Here is a 20,312-nt window from a genome sequence, read left to right on the forward strand (position 1 = left end):
GTAATTCATTATACAAGAGGGTAAGGAGGGCCCTGCTTCTGGGAGTTTACAATCTAATAGATAGATAGATAGATAGATAGATAGATAGATAATATATAATAAATGAATAAAATAGATAATAGATAATAGATAGATAGAACTTTTTCTCAGCTACCGCCCCTTCACTCCTCCCCTGCCTGTCTAGTGGGGTGAGCAGTGTTGGGTCCCCATGTATGGTGGTTCCTGTGCCCCCCTGTGGTGTGTGGTGGTTCCTGTGGCTCCCTGTGTTGTGTGGTGGTTCCTGTGGCCCCTATGTGGTGTGTGGTGGTTCCTGTGCCCCCTTGTGGTGTGTGGTGGTTCCTCTGCCCCCCTGTGGTGTGTGGTGGTTCCTGTTCCCCCCTGTGGTGTGTGGTGGTTCCTGTGGCCCCCTGTGGTGTGTGGTGCCCACCTTGACTCAGTACAGAATACTATAGTACTTATTTTCCATCGCTTCCTCCAGCTTGGGGATTATTGCACAATGTTTAGCTCTATAAATGCTTTCCTCTGCTATCCGAGACCACATCACATAATTGCCCAGTGATCCAAGCACAATGTTTAAATTGCAAACCCAGAGTTTAAACTTCGGGTCAACAAAACAGTCCGATCCACAAAGAAAAATAATGGTGCATAATAAGCGGCATAGAGAAAATAATGGTAAGAGGTTTATCTGAAAGAAAGGGAGCAGACTGCGGATAAGCCGGGGAAGGGAGGACGGTACGCCGGGTTTCATTTGCTCTGCCACACTGTGATGGCCTCTGTTCATTACCGGATTAGACAGAATGGCTGCTATGTAAAGCAGTGCAGTCAAAGTTGAGTGATAATATAAATATGTTTTTACTGCGTTCTTACCGGCTCCCGCTACAGAATAAATGCTTCACATTCATTATAGCAGAGGGGCCTCGGGCTCCTGGGAGGGATACCAAGATCAACAATGTGATTGGTTAATTCTTTCACTGAGTCATGGAACATATTGTTGTATTCATACCTCCCAACTGTCCCTGATTTCAGGGGACTGTCCCTGATTTGGAGCAATGTCCCTCTGTCCCTCTTTCCTCCTCATTTGTCCCTCATTTTGGTCTGATCTATATAACTGTATATAAAATGCACTTTTTATCTTTCAAAACGTGTTTCCCAGTGCTAAACCTTTCATCTGATTTCTAAATTGCTGCATTTGTACATTTTAAAAGCCAATATAATGGAATAGTAGTGGTAAAAAAGCTTTTTGGGGGATTAATTCTCCTTTAACCACTTTCAGACCGGACCATTTTGCTGGTAAATGACCAGAGGTCTTTTTACACTTTGGCACTGCGCTGCTTTAACTGGTAATTGCGCGGTCATGCAATGTTGTACCCAAACAAAATTTGCGTCCTTTTCTTCCCACAAATAGAGCTTTCTTTTGATGGTATTTGATTGCCTCTGCGATTTTTATTTTTTGCGATATAAACGTAAAAAGACCGCAAATTTTGAAAAAAAATGATATTTTCTACTTTTTGTTATTAGAAAAATCCAATAAACTCAATTTTAGTCATACATTTAGGCCAAAATGTATTCAGCCACATGTCTTTGGTAAAAAAAAAGTCAATAATTGTATATTTATTGGTTTGCGCAAAAGTTGTCACATCTACAAACTAAGGTACGTTTTCTGGAATTTACGCAGCTTTTAGTTTACGACTGCCTATCTCATTTCTTGAGGTGCTAAAATGGCAGGGCAGTACAAAACCCCCCCAAATGACCCCATTTTGGAAAGTAGACCCCCTAAGGAAATTGATAAGAGGCATGTTGAGCCCATTGAATATTTTATTTTTTTGCCTCAAGCGATTGAATAATGACAAAAAAAAAATTTTTTTTTTTTTTTTACACAAAGTTGTCACTAAATGATATATTGCTCACACATGCTATGGGCGTATGTGAAATGACACCCCAAAATAAATTCTGCTGCTTCTCCTGAGTACGGGGATACCACATATGTGGGACTTTTTGGGAGCCTAGCCGCGTACGGGGCCCCGAAAACCAAGCACCGCCTTCAGGCTTTCTAAGGGCGTAAATTTTTGAGTTCACTTCTCACTACCTATTACAGTTTTGAAGGCCATAAAATGCCAAGATGGCACAAAACCCCCACAAATGACCCCATTTTAGAAAGTAGACACCCCAAGCTATTTGCTGAGAGGCATGTTGAGTTCATGGAATATTTTATATTTTGCCACAAGTTGCGGGAAAATTACAAACTTTTTTTTTTTTTTTTTTTTTTCACAAAGTTGTCACTAAATGATATATTGCTCACACATGCCATGGGCATATGTGAAATGACACCCCAAAATAAATTCTGCTGCTTCTCCTGAGTACGGGGATACCACATATGTGGGACTTTTTGGGAGCCTAGCCGCGTACGGGGCCCCGAAAACCAAGCACCGCCTTCAGGCTTTCTAAGGGCGTAAATATTTGACTTCACTCCTCACTACCTATTACAGTTTTGAAGGCCATAAAATGCCAAGATGGCACAAAACCCCCACAAATGACCCCATTTTAGAAAGTAGACACCCCAAGCTATTTGCTGAGAGGCATGTTGAGTCCATGGAATATTTTATATTTTGCCACAAGTTGCGGGAAAATTACAAACTTTTTTTTTTTTTTTTTTTTTTTCACAAAGTTGTCACTAAATGATATATTGCTCACGCATGCCATGGGCATATGTGAAATGACACCCCAAAATAAATTCTGCTGCTTCTCCTGAGTACGGGGATACCACATATGTGGGACTTTTTGGGAGCCTAGCCGCGTACGGGGCCCCGAAAACCAAGCACCGCCTTCAGGCTTTCTAAGGGCGTTACAGTTTTGAAGGCCATAAAATGCCAAGATGGCACAAACCCCCCCCAAATGACCCCATTTTGGAAAGTAGACACCCCTAAATTTAGGGGTACACTAGTGAGACTAGGTAATAAATGGCGGGTGCCCTGAAACTATAAAAAAATAACTAACCAACCAGCGTCACCTGTAACAGTTATATGGTGATCACTGGTGAAAGGGTTAACTAGGGGGCAATCAGGGGGCTTTATGCGGTAGTATATGGGGGTCCCTGGCGCTATAAAAAGCTGCGGCGAACCTAAATACCTACTTGCCTAACTAGCGTCACCTGTGACACTAATACAGCGATCAGAAAAACGATCGCTTATTAGGCTGGGTTCACACTGGAGCGATGCGGGAACGCCACGAATGCGCGGCGGGTTCCCGCATCGCATGCCTCCCGGCGGCAGTTCACACTGCCCTATGCGAACTGCTGGGAGTGTCAGTGAAATGTTACTGACACCCCCAGATCAGTTCGCATATCGCAGTGCGATCTGCAAACTCGGATCGCATGGTGTGAACACCCATGCGATCCGATTCTGCTGCGGGCCAAAAAAAGGGTCCCGTGCGAATTTGCGGCGGGTGCGGCGGGTGTGGCGGGTGCGGCGAATGGCTGAACTCGAATCGCACAGAGATCGGATGTGATTTGCACTGCAGTGCGAATCACATCCGTTCTCAAACCGCTGCAATCTGAACCCAGCCTTAGTGACACTGGCGACGGGGGGTGATCACGGGGTTAAACCTTTATTGGGGGGGTTAGGGGGGTACCTTAGAACTAAAGGGGGCTAACCCTAACTGCCCTAACAGTTATTAGTCACAAATGACACCCGCCGGGTGATCAGGGGGTTAAACCTTTATTAGGTAATAAATGGCGGGTGCCCTGAAACTATAAAAAAATAACTAACCAACCAGCGTCACCTGTAACAGTTATATGGTGATCACTGGTGAAAGGGTTAACTAGGGGGCAATCAGGGGGCTTTATGCGGTAGTATATGGGGGTCCCTGGCGCTATAAAAAGCTGCGGCGAACCTAAATACCTACCTGCCTAACTAGCGTCACCTGGGACACTAATACGGCGATCAGAAAAATGATCGCTTATTAGGCTGGGTTCACACTGGAGCGATGCGGAAACGCCGCGAATCCGCGGCGGGTTCCCGCATCGCATGCCTCCCGGCGGCAGTTCACACTGCCCTATGCGAACTGCTGGGAGTGTCAGTGAAATGTTACTGACACCCCCAGATCAGTTCGCATATCGCAGTGCGATCTGCAAACTCGGATCGCATGGTGTGAACACCCATGCGATCCGATTCTGCTGCGGGCCAAAAAAAGGGTCCCGTGCGAATTTGCGGCGGGTGCGGCGGGTGTGGCGGGTGCGGCGGGTGCGGCGAATGGCTGAACTCGAATCGCACAGAGATCGGATGTGATTTGCACTGCAGTGCGGTGCGAATCACATTCGTTCTCATAAACCGCTGCAATGTGAACCCAGCCTTAGTGACACTGGCGACGGGGGGTGATCACGGGGTTAAACCTTTATTGGGGGGGTTAGGGGGGTACATTAGAACTAAAGGGGGCTAACTCTAAAAAAAAATGACATTGGTGTCACTGTGACTGGGGGGCAGGGGTAATTGGGGGGGTGATCGGGGGGTAAAGGGGGGGTGTGAGTGTGCCTGGCATGTTCTACTGTGTGTGGGATGTGTTGGTGCAACTCACTGATCCGCTCTCCTCCGTGTCGGAACGAAAAATACCGACACGGAGGAGAGAATACATCACTTCCTCTCCTGTGTTTACATTACAGGAGAGGAAGTGATGTCACCGGGGATTTCTATTCGTCGGGAGCGATCGCGAGGGGGTGGCCATGAATGAATGGCCGTCCCCTCGTCCGGGATCGCTCCCGAACGAAAACCGACCGCCGCAGGCACCGGGCGGGGGCCCGATCGGGCCCCCGACCCGCGGGAGGCAAATCACGTACATGTACGTGCTTATGCCTGCCCGTGCCATTCTGCCGACGTACATCGGCGTTAGGCGGTCGGCAAGTGGTTAAGGGGGTGTGACAGGGGGCGTGCCCTAACCTTTTTTTGGGGTTAATTCTCCTTTGAGGGGGTGGGGCAGGGGACATGTCTTAACTTTTTGGGGGTTAATTCTCCTTTAAGGGGGTGTGACAGGGGGCGTGCCCTAACCTTTTTTGGGGTTAATTCTCCTTTGAGGGGGTGTGGCAGGGGACATGTCTTAACTTTTTGGGGGTTAATTCTCCTTTAAGGGGGTGTGGCAGGGAGCATATCCTAACTTTTTTGAGGGTTAATTCTCCTTTAAGGGGGTGTGGCAGGGGGGCACGTCCTAACTTTTTTTGGGGTTAATTCTTTTTTAAGGGGGTGTGGCAGGGGGGCACGTCATAACCTTTTTTGGGGTTAATTCTCCTTTAAGGGGGTGTGGCAGGGGGCATGCCCTAACTTTTTGGGGGGTTCATTCTCCTTTAAGGGGGTGTGGCAGGGGGGAACGTCCTAACCTTTTTTGGGGTTAATTCTCCTTTAAGGGGGTGTGGCAGGGGACATGCCCTAACTTTTTTGGGGGTTCATTCTCCTTTAAGGGGGTGTGGCAGGGGGCATGTCCTAACTTTTGGGGGTTAATTCTCCTTCAAGGGGGTGTGGCAGGGGTGTGTCCTATACCTACATATGTTTGGCAGAATGTGTCCCTCATTCCTATCTCAAAATGTTGGGAGGTATGGTATTGGTATGTGGCACCCTCCCAGGAGCCCCACACCTCTCGACTATAATAAATGTAGTTCAGCAATCAGCCAAGCTCATGCTTTCTGGAGAGCTCTGGCTCAGATGGAGAGCTGGAGGTGTGGCCTCTGTGTGTCTGTATAAATCCAGGAAGTGAACAGGCAGCAGATTCAGCTGCCCACAGTTAAAATGGCTGCAGCCAGACCCAGCGGAGGGAGATTTCTGCAGCATACTTGGTAAGTACAGAATCACAGTATATATAAAATAATATGCAAAGTGGTTGGAGGGAAGCCTCAGAATGGCAAAGATGTTTTTATTACAAATTATGTGAGCAGACTGCAGTTCCTCTTTAAATTAAAGTGGCTGTAAACCTTTAGCTATACCCAGTGAAGGGACTATACTCGGGTGATACACAGAGATTATACAAATTCTTCTAAATAAGTTCTACCTGTTTATCTGCAGTCTTTTCTTCTCTACATCCATTCAAAGTGCTGCATTTATAACCTTGTCTGCAAAAAAAAAGTGGGCGGGGAGCTAATATTACACTGCAAAGCTCAGTGAGGAGAGCTCTGACAGCTGATTGGAGGGAGGACACGTGCCTCCCCTGTCACCTTTCTTTCTCTTGGTGTCAGGAAAACTTGTCAGAAGTGACTTATGCAGTTAACAGAAGAATGAAGCAGCAGGCAGAAATTACACTTAAGCCGCGTACACACGTAGCCGTCTGTCCGACGTACTTAGTCTAGCGGACGTCCGCCAAACTGTCCGTCGGAATTTTCGAACGGGCTACTTGCCCACACACGGCACTTTTTCAGCGGACTAATACGGTGTACTAAGGCCGCCGTACTAAGTCCGCCGTACTTTAGAAATGAATGGACTCGCCCACACACGCGGAGGAAAGTCCGCTCATTTCGAGCGCGTCTCCAGGTAGGCGGGGCCCGCGAAGGAGACGTCGCTGGCCCCGCCGCCTGATATGGACTTAAAGGGGAACCCCCAACGCTGAAAAAAATCGGCGTGGGGGTCCCCCCCAAGTCCACAACAGACCCTTGTCCGAGCACGCTACCCGGCCGGCCAGGAAAGGGGGGCGAGCGAGCGCCCCCCCCCCTCCTGAGCCTTACCAGGCCGCGTGCCCTCAACATGGGGGGTGCCTTGGGGAAGGGGGGGGCCGCGCGGCCCCCCCACCCCAAAGCATCTTGTCCCCATGTTGATGAGGACAAGGGCCTCTTCCCGACAACCCTGGCCATTGGTTGTCGGGGTCTGCGGGCGGGGGGCGACAGAAGACCGGAGAGGGGGACAAGACCCCCGAAGTCGGGAGAAGAGGCCGGCGGCGAGGAAGAAAGCCGGACTCCTCCGCTAGCAAAAGAGCTACAAGAAGATAGCGGAGGAGTCCGGCGAGAAGACCCCCGAAGACGGAAGACCCCCGGAGCTGTGCAATTAAGTATTTTATCTCGTGTGTTGTGTTTTTTTTTGTACTTTTATTTTACAGGTGAATGGGTAGGGGTACATTGTACCCCATACTCATTCACATAGGGTGGGGGGGCCGGTATCCGGGGCCCCCTTATTAAAGGGGGCTCCCGGATTCCGATAAGCCCCCCGCCCGCAGACCCCGACAACCAACGGCCAGGGTTGTCGGGAAGAGGCCCTTGTCCTCATCAACATGGGGACAAGGTGCTTTGGGGTGGGGGGGCCGCGTGGTCCCCCCTTCCCCAAGGCACCCCCCATGTTGAGGACTTCCCCTTTAAGTCCATACCAGGCGGAGGGGCCAGCGACGTCTCCTTCGCGGGCCCCGCCTACCTGGAGACCCGCTCGAAATGAGCGGACTTTTCTCCGGGTGGGAAAAGTCCGCTCATTTCAAAAGTACGGCGGACTGGCATACACACGGCCGGATTGTCCGCCGAAATGCGAGTACGGCGGGCAGATTGTTGTGCAAACCGAAATTCTAAGTCCGCCGTACTGTCGGGTCTTGCCGGACTTTTCCACCGGATTGTTTGATCGTGTGTACGCGGCATTAGTGTTCTGGATTGAGACAAGTACACACTATAGAGGGATGTGATTTGTTCATATTTTAACATATTTTAACATATTTTAAGGTTCAGTTGAGCTTAAAGGGCTTGTTTAGACTAGTGTTAGACCTCTGAAGAGTCACATGTGTTGGATTGCTTTTCAGAGAGCATTTGACAGGCTGTGAGGAGGTGTTGGGCCATACACTAAATACACTATATTGTCAAAAGTATTGTGACGTCTGCCTTTACATGCACGTGAACTTTAATGGCATTCCAGTCTTAGTCTATAGGGTTCAATATTGAGTTGGCCCACCCTTTGCAGCTATAACAGCTTCAACTCTTCTGGGAAGGCTGTCCACAAGGTTTAGGAGTGTGTCTATGGGAATGTTTGACCATTCTTCCAGAAGCGCATTTGTGAGGTCAGGCACTGATGTGGACGAGAAAGCCTGGCTCACAGAATCCACTCAAATTCATTCCAAAGTTGCTTTGTGCACTGGTCCAAATCACTTGGTGGAGGGGGGATTATGGTGAGGGGTTGTTTTTCAGGGGTTGGACTTGGCCCCTTAGTTCCAGTGAAGGGAACACTTAAGGGGTCAGCATACCAAGACATTTTGGACAATTTCATGCTTCCAACTTTGTGGACACAGTTTGGGGATGGCCCCTTCCTTTTCCAATATGACTGCACACCAGTGCACAAAGCAAGGTCCATAAAGAGATGGGTGAGTGAGTTTGGGGTGGAGGAACTTGACTGGCCTGCACAGAGTCCTGACCTCAACCCGATAGAATACCTTTGGGAAGAATAATGCCCCGTACACACTGAAAATGTTCGATGGGAGCTTTTTGTCGGAAATTCTAACCCTGTGTAGGCTCCATCTGACATTTTCCATCAGAATTTCTGACACACAAAATTTGAGATCTGGATCTCAAATTTTCCAACAACAAAATCCGTTGTCGGAAATTCCAAGCGTGTGTACATAATTCCGACGCACACGCATGCTCGGAATCAAGCAGAGGAGCCACACTGGCTATTGAACTTCATTTTTCTCGGCTTGTCGTACGTATTGTACGTATTCACCGACCAACTTTGTATGACCGTATGTATGCAAGACAAGCTTGAGCCAACATCGTTGGAAAAAATCCATGGATTTTGTTGTCGGAATATCCGATCAATGTCCGAGCGTGTGTATGGGGCATTAGAGTGGAGACTGTGAGCCAGGCCTTCTCGTCCACATCAGTGCCTGACCTCACAAATGCTCTTCTGGAAGAATGGTCCAACATTCCCATAGACACACTCCTAAACCTTGTGGACAGTTTTCCCAGAAGAGTTGAAGCTGTTATAGCTGCAAAGGGTGGACCAACTCAATATTGAACCCTACAGACTTAACCCCATACACACGGTCGGACATTCCAAGCACAAAATCCATCAGATTTTTTCTGACGGATATTGGCCAAAACTCATCTTGCATACACACGGTCGCACAAAGTTGTCGGAAAATCCGATTGTTCGGAACGAGGTTACATACACAATGTACGACGGGAAGACTACGTAGAGGCCAGTAGCCAATAGTGTTCGTCTCCAAATTATTTCTGAGAATGCGTGGCAGTTTATGCGTCGGAATTCTCTACACAGGATCGGAAAAAGTCCATCCATTTTGTCTTCGGAAAATTTTAGATCCAGCTCTCAAACTTTTTCCATTGGAAATTCCGAGAGAAAACGTCCGATAGAGCCCACACATGATTGGATTTTCCGACAACATAATCCGATTGGACTTTTTCCGTCAGAATTTCCGACCGTGTGTATGGGGCAAAAGACTGGAACGCCATAAGACCCCTTTCACACTGGGGCGTTTTTCAGGCACTTTAGCGTTAAAAAAAGCGCCTGTAAAGAGCTTGAAAGAAGCCTCATCTGCAATCCCAATGTGAAAGCCCAAGTGCTTTAAGAGCCCTTTCACAATGTCAGCACCGAAAAACACTCGTAAAGCGCCGCTTAAACTAGCAGCGCTTTACCAGCGTTTTTCGAGCGCTATTGGGCACTTTTAACCCCTGCTAGTGGGCAAATAAAGGGTTAAAAGCGCCCACAAAACGCTGCTGCTAAAAGCGCTTTTCAGGCGTTTTGCAGGCGCTTCCCATTGATCTCAATGGGAAGGGGCGCTTTAAGAGTGTTGTATTCATCACTCCAAAAGCGCTGCAAAGAAGCTGCTTGCAGGACTTTTTTTGACGCCCTGCCAGCGCAGCGCCTCAGTGTGAAAGCACTCAGGATTTTACATTGGGATTGCAGTTGCGGCTTCTTTCAGTCGCTGTACATGCGCTTTTTTTTAAGCTAAAGCGCCTGAAAAATGCCCCAGTGTGAAAGGGATCTTAAAGTTCATGTGGGTGTAAAGGCAGGTGTTCCAATACTTTTGACAATATATTTCAGGAGGTGGCTATGCACGTCTTCCATTGTAGAGAAGAGGAAATCCCTTTCCACTACAATTTTGATGCCATAGGACCGAGGTCACCGTGTCTATTCATATTACCATGATTGCACATTTATCACATAGCAATCACCTGATTGCATGAATCAAACCATTTAAATGGCGTGACCATTCTGCCCATTATAGTTGCTTCTTTTCAAACGGAACATAATATGTAACGTTAATTCTGCTTTCTCCCGCCGATAAAATGAAAATTACGAAAGGGTTTTGCGATGTAGAAATAAGAACGTGTGGGAATGTTCTAGAGATGCTCTCAGGTTATGGGGTCCTGCAGAAAATGGTGTGATTGGGAGATGTACGCAGCACTGCATTTACTGTAAGTGGTGTCAGCCAGGTCAAGTGTGTCAGCAGTAATTGGGAGAGAAGAAAACTGGCTAAAACTACTTTCAAAAGGTGTGCTGCGCCTGCGAGGGGAATGACAATTTCCCCAACGAGAGATAACGGCTCGGAGGATTAAGACATCAAATGTGAATGTAGACAAGGTTCTGATGATGGGATGATGCTTAAATGGCGGGGAATCGCTGCTGCAGGGTGACAACTGCCGATGGTGTTGCTATAGAGAAATCTTATCAGTGGCTACAATTCTGTATAAGTGAGACAATGGTCATCCTAGAGGTTTGGTTGCTGGTGGGGCTGAACTGGCACCATGACCATTGCCTGCATTTTGGTGCAGGTAGTGGTCAATGCATGGCCGAAGAAAGCAATAGCCTAATCAAAACCTTCCCTTTACCTCTCACACTAACATTTACCCTAAAGTCATCTGTAACCTTAACACTAAGCCAGCTAATGTTCCCTGTAACTCTAAGCCCTTGTACACACGGTCGGACATTCCGACCGGAAAACGTCTGATCGGACCATATTGTCGGATAATCCGGCCGTGTGTGGGCTTCATCTGACTTTTTCCATCGGAATATCCGACCAACAAAGTTTGAGAGCCGGATATAAACATTTTCTGACAACATGATCCGATCGGACTTTGTCTGATCGTTTGTAGAGAATTCCGATTGGACAAAGTGCCACGCATGCTCAGATCAAATTCCTAGACCAAAGCTATTGGCTACTAGCCTGAACGTAGTCCCGTCGTAACTAAATAACGTCATCACGTTACGAACGATCGGATTTTCCGACAACTTTGTCTGACCGTGTGTATGCAACACCAGTTTCGGACAAAATCCATCAGACAAAATCTGACAGATTTTGTTGTCGAATGTCCGACCGTGTGTACAAGGGCTAACACTAACCCTCCATTAATGTTAACTGTAACTTTAAAATTAACCCTCACACTAACCTTTCTTGTAACCCTAACACTAACCCTCACCTTACCCGTCTTGTAGCCCCAATGATAATCCTCACACTTACCTTTCTTGTAACCCCAACACCAATCCTCACACTCACCGTTCTTGTAGCCCCAATGGTAACCCTCACACTAACCTTTCTTGTAGCCCCAATAGTAACCCTGACACTAACCTTTCTTGTAGCCCCAATAGTAACCCTCACACTAACCTTTCTTGTAGAGTATCATCAACCTCACATTAACCTTCCAAGTAACCCTAGCTCTGATTCTCTCTATAACCCTTACAATAATCTCCCCTGTAATTCTAACACTGATCCTCTCAATAACCCTCACACTAACCTTCCCTATAACCCTAACATTAACCCTCCCTCTAACCCTCAAACTAACCTTTCGTTAAACCCTAAGGCTCGGTTCACACAGGGGCGACTTGTCCAGGCGACTTAGCTGCCTGACAAGTCGCGCTCTGTTCTGTACAATGGAACAGTTCTAATAGGAGCGACTCAAGTCGCTCCGACTTAGAATAAAGGTTCCTGTACTACTTCAGGCGACTTGCATTGACTTCTATACAGAAGTCGTTTTGCAAGTCGCCGCTGATCGTGTACAGGTCGCGGCGCTGCAAGTCGCGCCGCCCCTGTGTGAACCGAGCCTAACACTAATCCTCACACTAACCTTTTTAGTAACCCTAAATAAGGTGGGCCAACTCAATATTGAACCCTACCCTTCATCCCAAAGGTTTCTATGGAGTTGAGGTCAGGACTCTGTGCGGGTCAGTCAACTTCCTCCACTCCAAATTTGATAATCCACACTATATTGCCAAAAGAATTGGGCCACCCCTCCAAATCATTTGGTTGAGGGTGGGGGGGTTATGGTGTGGGGTTCTTTTTCAGGGGTTGGGCTTGGCCCCTTAGTTCTAGTGAAGGGAACTCTTAAGGCATCAGACATTTTGGACAATTTCATGCTCCCAACTTTGTTTGGGGATGGCCCCTTCCTGTTCCAACATGACTGCACACCACAGCACAAAGCAAGGTCCATAAAGACATGGATAAGCGAGTTTGGGGTGGAGGAACTTGAGTCCTGACCTCAGTCCGTCAGAACACCTTTGAGATGAATTAGAGTGGTGACTGCGAGCCAGGCCTTCTCCTCCGAACATCAGTGCCTGATCTCACAAATGGGCTTCTGGAAGAATGCTCAAACATTCCCATAGACACACTCCTAAACCTTCCCAGAAGAGTTGAAGCTAGTATAGCTGCAAAGGGTGGGCCAACTTAATATTGAACCCTACAGACTAAGACTGGGATGCCATTAAAGTTCATGTGCGTGTAAAGGCAGACGTCACAATACTTTTGACAATATAGTGTATTTAGTGTATGGCCCAACACCTCCTCACAGCCTGTCAAATGCTCTCTGAAAAGCAATCCAACACAGGTGACTCTTCAGAGGTCTAACACTAGTCTAAACAAGCCCTTTAAGCTCAACTGAACCAGGGTGTCCAGGTGTCCCAATACTTTTGGTAATACAGTGTAATAGTGTATAGTGTAATATAGTGTATATTAAACATTATGTACGACCCTTTGGTAATGTCAGAGGCCACATTTGAGACCCCCTTTAGCTCATAAGTTGACAACCATTGGGCCAAAGTGTTCACTTTGAAGGAAGCCACATTCAATCGCCTTTCGTTGTCTTTTTATTGCTTTTTTCAGGTAAACACTCTAAAATATTTCCCTCTTCCAGCACTGCTATTTATCTATCGTCCCATAAATAAAAAGCCATTCATTGCTTCTATTGTGTGACACAGCTGATACTTTTTGTTGCGCGGTGGTAGTACATCATGTCAGCTCTGCGAGATTTCACATCAGGAGTTTTTCTTTGAGTTTAAAAAAAAAAAAGCTGGGAAATCTGCCAGTCTAGTAAAATTATACCGATCTGAAAGATCCGTCATTTCCAGCACGAGCGGCGGTGATAAATCTCTATTGTTTAACAAAATACAAATTCCCAAACAAGCCACCTACTGCAAGATCTCCTAATTACGCTTCAGACCGAACAGCGCGCTCGCTAGGTGGAGCATGCTGGGAGACTGACGGGCCGGATAAAGTTTTAGGCAGCGTTGTGCTTTTGGGACCGTTTCAAGAAAAGACGGTGGTGGGTGTGAAATTTGACGGGGGAATTGCAGAAAGTGACTGTGCTGTTTACAATCTCCCATTCTGCTTGGTGTATACGCTAAAGATTCATTCGTTTTTTTAACCACGTGCTTACTGGGCACTTAGACCCCCTTCCTGCACAGACCGATTTTCAGCTTCCAGCGCTGTCACTCGTTAAATGACAATTGCGCGGTCATGCTACAGTTTACCCAAATGAAAGTTTTAGCATTTTTTTCACACAGATAGACCTTTTTTCTTTTGGTGGTATTTAATTGCTGCTGGGTTTTCTATTTTTTGCTAAATAAAACAAAAAAGGACTGAAATTTATAAAAAACAAAAACAAAACTGTTTCATAGTTTGTTATAAAATTTTGAAAACAAGTAATTTTTCTCCACTGATGTGCGCTGATGAGGCTGCACTGATGGGCACTGATAAGCTGCACTGATGGGCACTGATAGGCTGCGCGGATGGGCATTGATAGACACTGATGGGCACTTATAAGTGGCACTGATAAGCACTGATGAGGCAGCACTGATAGGTAGCACTGAGAGGTGGCATTGATGGGTGGCACCGATAAGCAGCACTGATAGGTGGCATTGATGGGCACTGGTAGGAACTGGTAGGAGACATTCATAGGCAGCACTGATCTGTGGCACTGATTATTAGATAATGATGGGCAGCACTAGTGGGAATTGGTGGGTGGAACTGTGGGCACTGGTAGGTGGCACTGGTGGGCAGGGCTGGGACAAGGGGTGGGCAGGCGGGGCGGGTGCCCCTGGCACAATGGTTTATTGCAGGAGTAGGGGGCACCCTGACCCAAACCCTAAGGGAAAGGGGGGCGCAGTTTGGCATCTTTGCCCGGGGCGCTGGATGACCTTGTTCCGGCCCTGCTGGTGAGTACTGATAGATGGCAATAGTAGGTGGCACAGTAGGCACTGGCAGGTGACACTGGTGGGCACAGCCGCGGCTTTCTGAGAGATAGACCGATGTCCCTCTGACAGAAGCCGGTGATCAGCTTTTTTTTCCCCTCACGCTGACAGCTTGAGAAAAAAAAATACAGATTATGAAGCTTCTGTTTACATCACGTGATCAGCCGTCATTGGCTGACTGCTGATCACATAGTAAGGGGCCAGGTTCGACCTCTTACTAGGATCTGTGATCAGCCGAGTCTCATAGGCTCGGTGATCACAGAATGAGCCGCGTGCTATCCGCTCGCGATCCGTGCTTGCTCGGGAGGACATCCATGGATGCCCTACTGGCAATTAAGGCCCGCGCTGCAGCAGTCTTTTGGCTACAGCGCGGGCGCCAAGTAGTTAAAGAATTTGAATATTCAGTCTTAACTCCTTACCGTCCAGCTCCTTTAAGTGGGTCTTTACTCCGAACGGGTGGGACTGACTTTACAGTCATGTGACTTCTGTGATTGGCTGCTAGGCCGCTGATAAGAGGGTACCAATGGTCCTCCTGTACAGGGCCCAGGCCCTATCATTTCAGCAGGGGGGCCCAGGCAGCATGAAGAATAAAATCATGGACAGAAGGAAGTGACTAGTGTGGCGGGGGGGGGGGGGGGGGGTTACTGGAATCAATCCCCTTTCGGCTGTTTCAAGGGGGAACTACAGGGGATCTGTTCTAGTAAGCAACACCAATCATCAACCTTCGCCCTGCTGCTGGGCCCACCCATGTACCCCTCCAGCGATGCTGACAGCTTCTTCTCCTCTCCCTCCCGTCAGCTGCTTCAGAGTATTGGCAATTGCATTCAGAATGGAGAGTGGATCAGGTAGGCTGCATGGGGCCCCATGATTTCTAACAGCAGCCCTGATTGGCTGTAACAGTGGTCAGATGATTGAGAGCCCATCCTGCCAGCTCCCGATCATAACTTGATACCCAGGGCTGTCTATGATAGCTTGGTCACAGTGCTCATGATCTCTGTTATTGACAGTAACAGTGGTCACATGATCAAGAGCCTGTCCTGTAGAGGCCCAGAGCTCTCCATGACAGTTCGGTCGCAATGCAGGGAGCACAAAGTCTACTCAGAGTGTGATTGTTTCCCCCTGCCTCTAAAAGAAGTTTCTGGGTTTTAGGGAAGGAGCATTTACATGACCAGCCTTAATATTGAGCAGAGCCCAGCCAATCCCTGGTGAGGTGTGCGAAGTCGGTGGCTGGGAGAGCTGTTAAATAGTTTGCATCCCTGAGCAGATTGTCATTCTCCCTCCTTAGGGAATGGATAAGTAAGCTGAAAAGAAGAAAGGGGCTGCTTGCCCCTGGCCTCCTTGGGACTGGATGCCCAGCTACTAAAAAGGGGCTGCACCTATGGACTGACCTTGTCCCTGGATTGTGTGAGTAAAGCCTCATATAAGTTCTGAAAGTTACTTCATGGCACCCTACTGTTCCAGGCTAGCCTATCTGTTCTGAAAGCTTCCTCATGGTCCCCAGCTGTGAACCCTATACTAGGTTTCAGTCAAGCCTATCTGTTCTGCAAACTACTTCATGGTCCCCAGCTTTGAACCTAAATACTGTTCCAGTCTAACCTATCTGTTCTACAAGCTACTTCATGGTCCCCAGCTGTGAACCTTTAGACTGTTCCAGTCTAGCCATATCTGTTCTGCAAGCTACTTCATGGTCCCCAGCTATGAACCTTAATGCCGTGTACACATGACCGGACTTTCCGGCAGACTAGGTCCGACGGTCTTCCCGACTGACTTTCGGCAGACTTCCAACTGACTTTCCGAACGAACAGACTTGGCCACACACAATTACACCAAAGTATTTGACCGTGATGACATACGACCGGACTAGAATAAGGAAGTGCATAGCCAGTAGCCAATAGCTGCCCTAGTGTCAGTTTTCGTCCATCGGACTAGCATACAGACGAATGGATTTTTTGACTGGACTCTAGTCCGTCGGAAAGATTTGAAACATGTTCTAAATCTTAAGTCTGTCTGATTTTTCGTCAGCAAAGGTCCGATGAAGCCCACACGCGGTTGAATTGTCCGACGGATTCATTCCATCAGACCGTTGCTGTTGAAAAGTCCGGCCGGGTGTACACGGCATTAGACTGATCCAGTCTAACCATATCTGTTCTGCAAGCTACTTCAAGGTCCCCAGCTGTGAACTCTATACACTTTCGGGCTAGCCTATCTGTTTTGAAAACGACTTCATGGTCCCCAGCTATGAACCTAAATACTGTTCCAGTCTAACCTATCTGTTCCACAAGCTACTTCAAGGTCCCCAGCTGTGAACTCTATACACTTTCGGTCTAGCCTATCTGTTTTGAAAACGACTTCATGGTCCCCAGCTATGAACCTAAATACTGTTCCAGTCTAACCTATCTGTTCCACAAGCTACTTCATGGTCCCCAGCTGTGAACCAATAGACTGTTCTAGTCTAGCCTATCTGTTCTGCAAACTACTTCATGGTCCTCAGCCATGAATCTAAAGACTCTTCCAGTCTTGCTGCATCTGATTTACAAAATATCTTATGGTGCCCAGCTGTAAGTGAAAAGAAACAGTGCTGTCACTGTTTAGAGAATTCTGCTCCATATATTTGTGTCCAGAAGTTTTGGAATATTCTACACCACCCCAAATCCCTTCCATAGTTCCTATCAGCAATAAAATACAGAAAAAGACAAACCCCTACGTAGACTATTCAATGAGCCTCAGTGAATGGACTGTATTTGTGTGTCTGGCTGCCTCAGCACTGTCGTGGAAAAGAACCAGTTAATCTAAGTGGCTCTGATGGGGGAAAGCGCTACAGACATTTTCACCATGGCAGCACTAGAAGGTTAGGTTATAGGTGGTGACTTCAATGAAACACTGGTGGGAACAGATTAAGGATGTGAAATCAAAAAGGAAGGTAGAAATTCACCATGCCACTTTCACACTTAAGTCTTCTAATGTTCAATCAAAGTTGTCTGTGCCACGTCCGCGGCACATGAAGGGAAAGCATAAGAGCATTAAACGTCCTTATCCAAAATTAAGCATGCAAAAAATCTGAAAGTACGCTCACCAGATAAAAGGCGGATTTCAGCTTCATTCCCCGTCCTGGAGCTGCCGGGGTTTTTGGCCAAGCATCTGTAGAGTCCAGCGTCTCCTGCTTGAAGTCGACTGATCTGCAGTGTCCCCGAAGGCAGGACCAGCACACGCGTGTCACCAGGAATCAGTACCAGATCTTCTTGATTCTTCTGCCAATGGATAGAGGGCATGGGCTCGCCAACTATTTCACACTTCAGTAAAGCCGTATCACCCAGGAAAGACGTGACAGAGTCCGTCTGGGAGAGGAACCTCAGCGGACCTGAAAATATAACACAAAGGGGTTAAACCTACAAAATGTCAAATGCAATGTCCTTGTCATATAGGTTTGTATAGATTCAAAATTAAAAGTAATATAACAGTTGTTTGATATTGAAACTTCTAAATATTTTAAAGCTAAACTCCAGCCTTCCATTCAATCTGGCACAGTTCCACAGCTCCTCTTCTGTAACGAAACTGCTTACTCTGATTACTCTTACTCTGTCTCTCACAGTGTGCATCAGAAGCTGCAGCAAGTCAGATAGAGCCCGCCACATTTCCTGGCTGGAAGACATCCATCATGATGTAGCCCGTTTGCCACCCATTCTGACTGTCCCCAACAGACTCGCTTTCATTCGTTGGATTTCAGTTCTTCAATCGTGGAGGCTCAGCATCACATGCCAGTGTTACCTAGGGTGGTCTGCATGCAAATATAGCCTGCCTAAGAATGCCCACTCTGCCAGATGGACATCCACCTGTATATCTAAAGAGATTTAGATATTTGCATAATCCTGCCCAAGAACCAGAGTACTGAGGCAGGGTGCTGTAATATTTTGAGGAAGCTATTTACAGCAGGAGCCCCCAATGCCCGTGCTGTGGTTGTTGATGACCAGGATGCACAGCAGGAGATGAACGGTGACTGCGGTTGTCGCTCACCTCCTGCTGTGCGGCCATGGCTGCGTGCCCATTACAGTGCCCCCCTTTACATCACAGTGCCACCTTTACATCATAGTGTCCCCTTTACAATGCAGTCCCCTTTGGCTCGGTTCACACAGGGGGCGACACGACTTGCCGCGCCGCGACCTGCCGCGACCTGCCGCGACCTCAGCGGCGACTTGCAAACGACTTCTGTATAGAAGTCAATGCAAGTCGCCCGAGGTCGCCCAAAAGTAGTACAGGAACCTTTTTTCTAAGTCGGAGCGACTCGAGTCGCTCCTCTTAGAACGGTTCCGTAGTACAGAACGGGGGCGACTTGTCAGGTCGCGGCGCGGCAAGTCGTGTCGCCCCCTGTGTGAACCGAGCCTTAACATCACAGCCCCCTTTACGTTACAGTGTCCCCTTACAGAACAGTCCCTGTTACATTAACGTAAAGTGGACTGCACTGTAAAGGGGCACTGTAATCTAAAGGGGGCTGTGATGTTAAGGGGACTGCATTGTAAAGGGGGCACTATGATGTAAAGGGGGCACTGTGATGTAAAGGGGGAATTATGATGTAAAGGGGGGCTGTGATATGAAAGGAAACTGAGTTCGCTGATATAAAGTTGAGACTGTGACTGTGCTGTAAAGGGGGGCTGAGGACAGACTCCGTGCATATCCTCCACCCCCCGGTCCCTGGGAAACTATCTCTATCTATACACACTATATTGTCAAAAGTATTGGGGCACCTGCCTTTACACGCACATGAACTTTAATGGCATTCCAGTCTTAGCCCTTGTACACACGGTCGGACATTCTGATGGAAAATGTCCGATCGGACCGTGTTGTTGGATAATCCGACTGTGTATGGGCTCCATCGGACTGTTTCCGTCGGAATATCCGACGGACAAAGTTTTAGAGCTGGGCTATAAAACTTTCCGACAACATGATCTGATCTGACTTTGTCCGATTGTGTGTAGAGCATTCCGTTTGGACAAAGTGCCACGCATGCTCAGATCAAATTCCTAGACCAAAGCTATTGGCTACTAGCCTGAACCTAGTCCCGTTGTAACGAAATAACGTCATCGCGTTACGTACGATCAGATTTTCCGACAACTTTGTCCGACCGTGTGTATGCAACACAAGTTTCGGACAAAATCCGTCTGACAAAATCCGACTGATTTTGTTGTCGGAATGTCCGACCGTGTGTACAAGGGCTTAGTCCGTAGGGTTCAATATTGAGTTAGCTCACCCTTTGCAGCTATAACAGCTTCAACTTGACTGGCCTACACAGAGTCCTGACCTCAACCCGACAGAACACCTTTGGGATGAATTAGAGCGGAGACTGCGAGCCAGGCCTTCTCCTCCAACATCAGCGCCTGACCTGACAAATGCTCTTCTGGAAGAATAGTCAAAAATTCCCATAGACACACTCCTAAACCTTGTGGACAGCCTTTCCGGGAAGAGTTGAAGCTGTTATATCTGCAAAGGGTGGGCCAACTCAATATTGAGCCCTATGGACTAAGACTGGGATGCCATTAAATTTCATGTGCGTGTAAAGGCAGGCGTTCTAATACTTTTGGTAATATAGTGTATATATCAGTGGTAGCCCATCCATACGGGGTGAAGGGGAGCTGCCCCCCTAATTCATGCCCCCCTAATCTACATTCAGGGTACCGGACGCTGCCCAAATCCAGCACTTACAAAACAAATAATTCCTCCACCCCCCACACCGACGAGAGAGGGCTCAAACTGAACCTCTTTCTCCCATCCCTACCCCTCTGTGTCTGCCCACACTCCAATCCCCAGCACTGTGCCTCAGAAAAGGAAAGTGGGGGCCAGAAATTGGAAGTCCAGCAGCCTCAGATACATCTGGATGAGAGGTGCTGAGGGGTGAGTGAGCTCACC

At 47.8% G+C, this 20,312-nt stretch overlaps 1 protein-coding gene across 1 annotated transcript in view; it reads right to left on the reverse strand.

Moving 5' to 3' along the window:
- Nucleotides 1-20,312, reverse strand: part of DCC (DCC netrin 1 receptor) — a 987,065-nt gene that overhangs the window by 485,799 nt on the left and 480,954 nt on the right. The window contains exon 3 of the mRNA XM_077462998.1: nucleotides 17,488-17,772. Coding sequence (XP_077319124.1) covers nucleotides 17,488-17,772 — 285 coding nt within the window. The remainder of the gene's footprint in view (nucleotides 1-17,487; nucleotides 17,773-20,312) is intronic.

Source organism: Lithobates pipiens, unplaced genomic scaffold (assembly GCF_037356315.1).
Source record: "Lithobates pipiens isolate NorthernLeopardFrog02 unplaced genomic scaffold, aLitPip1_a1.2 Scaffold_3, whole genome shotgun sequence".
Classification (NCBI taxonomy): domain Eukaryota; kingdom Metazoa; phylum Chordata; class Amphibia; order Anura; family Ranidae; genus Lithobates; species Lithobates pipiens.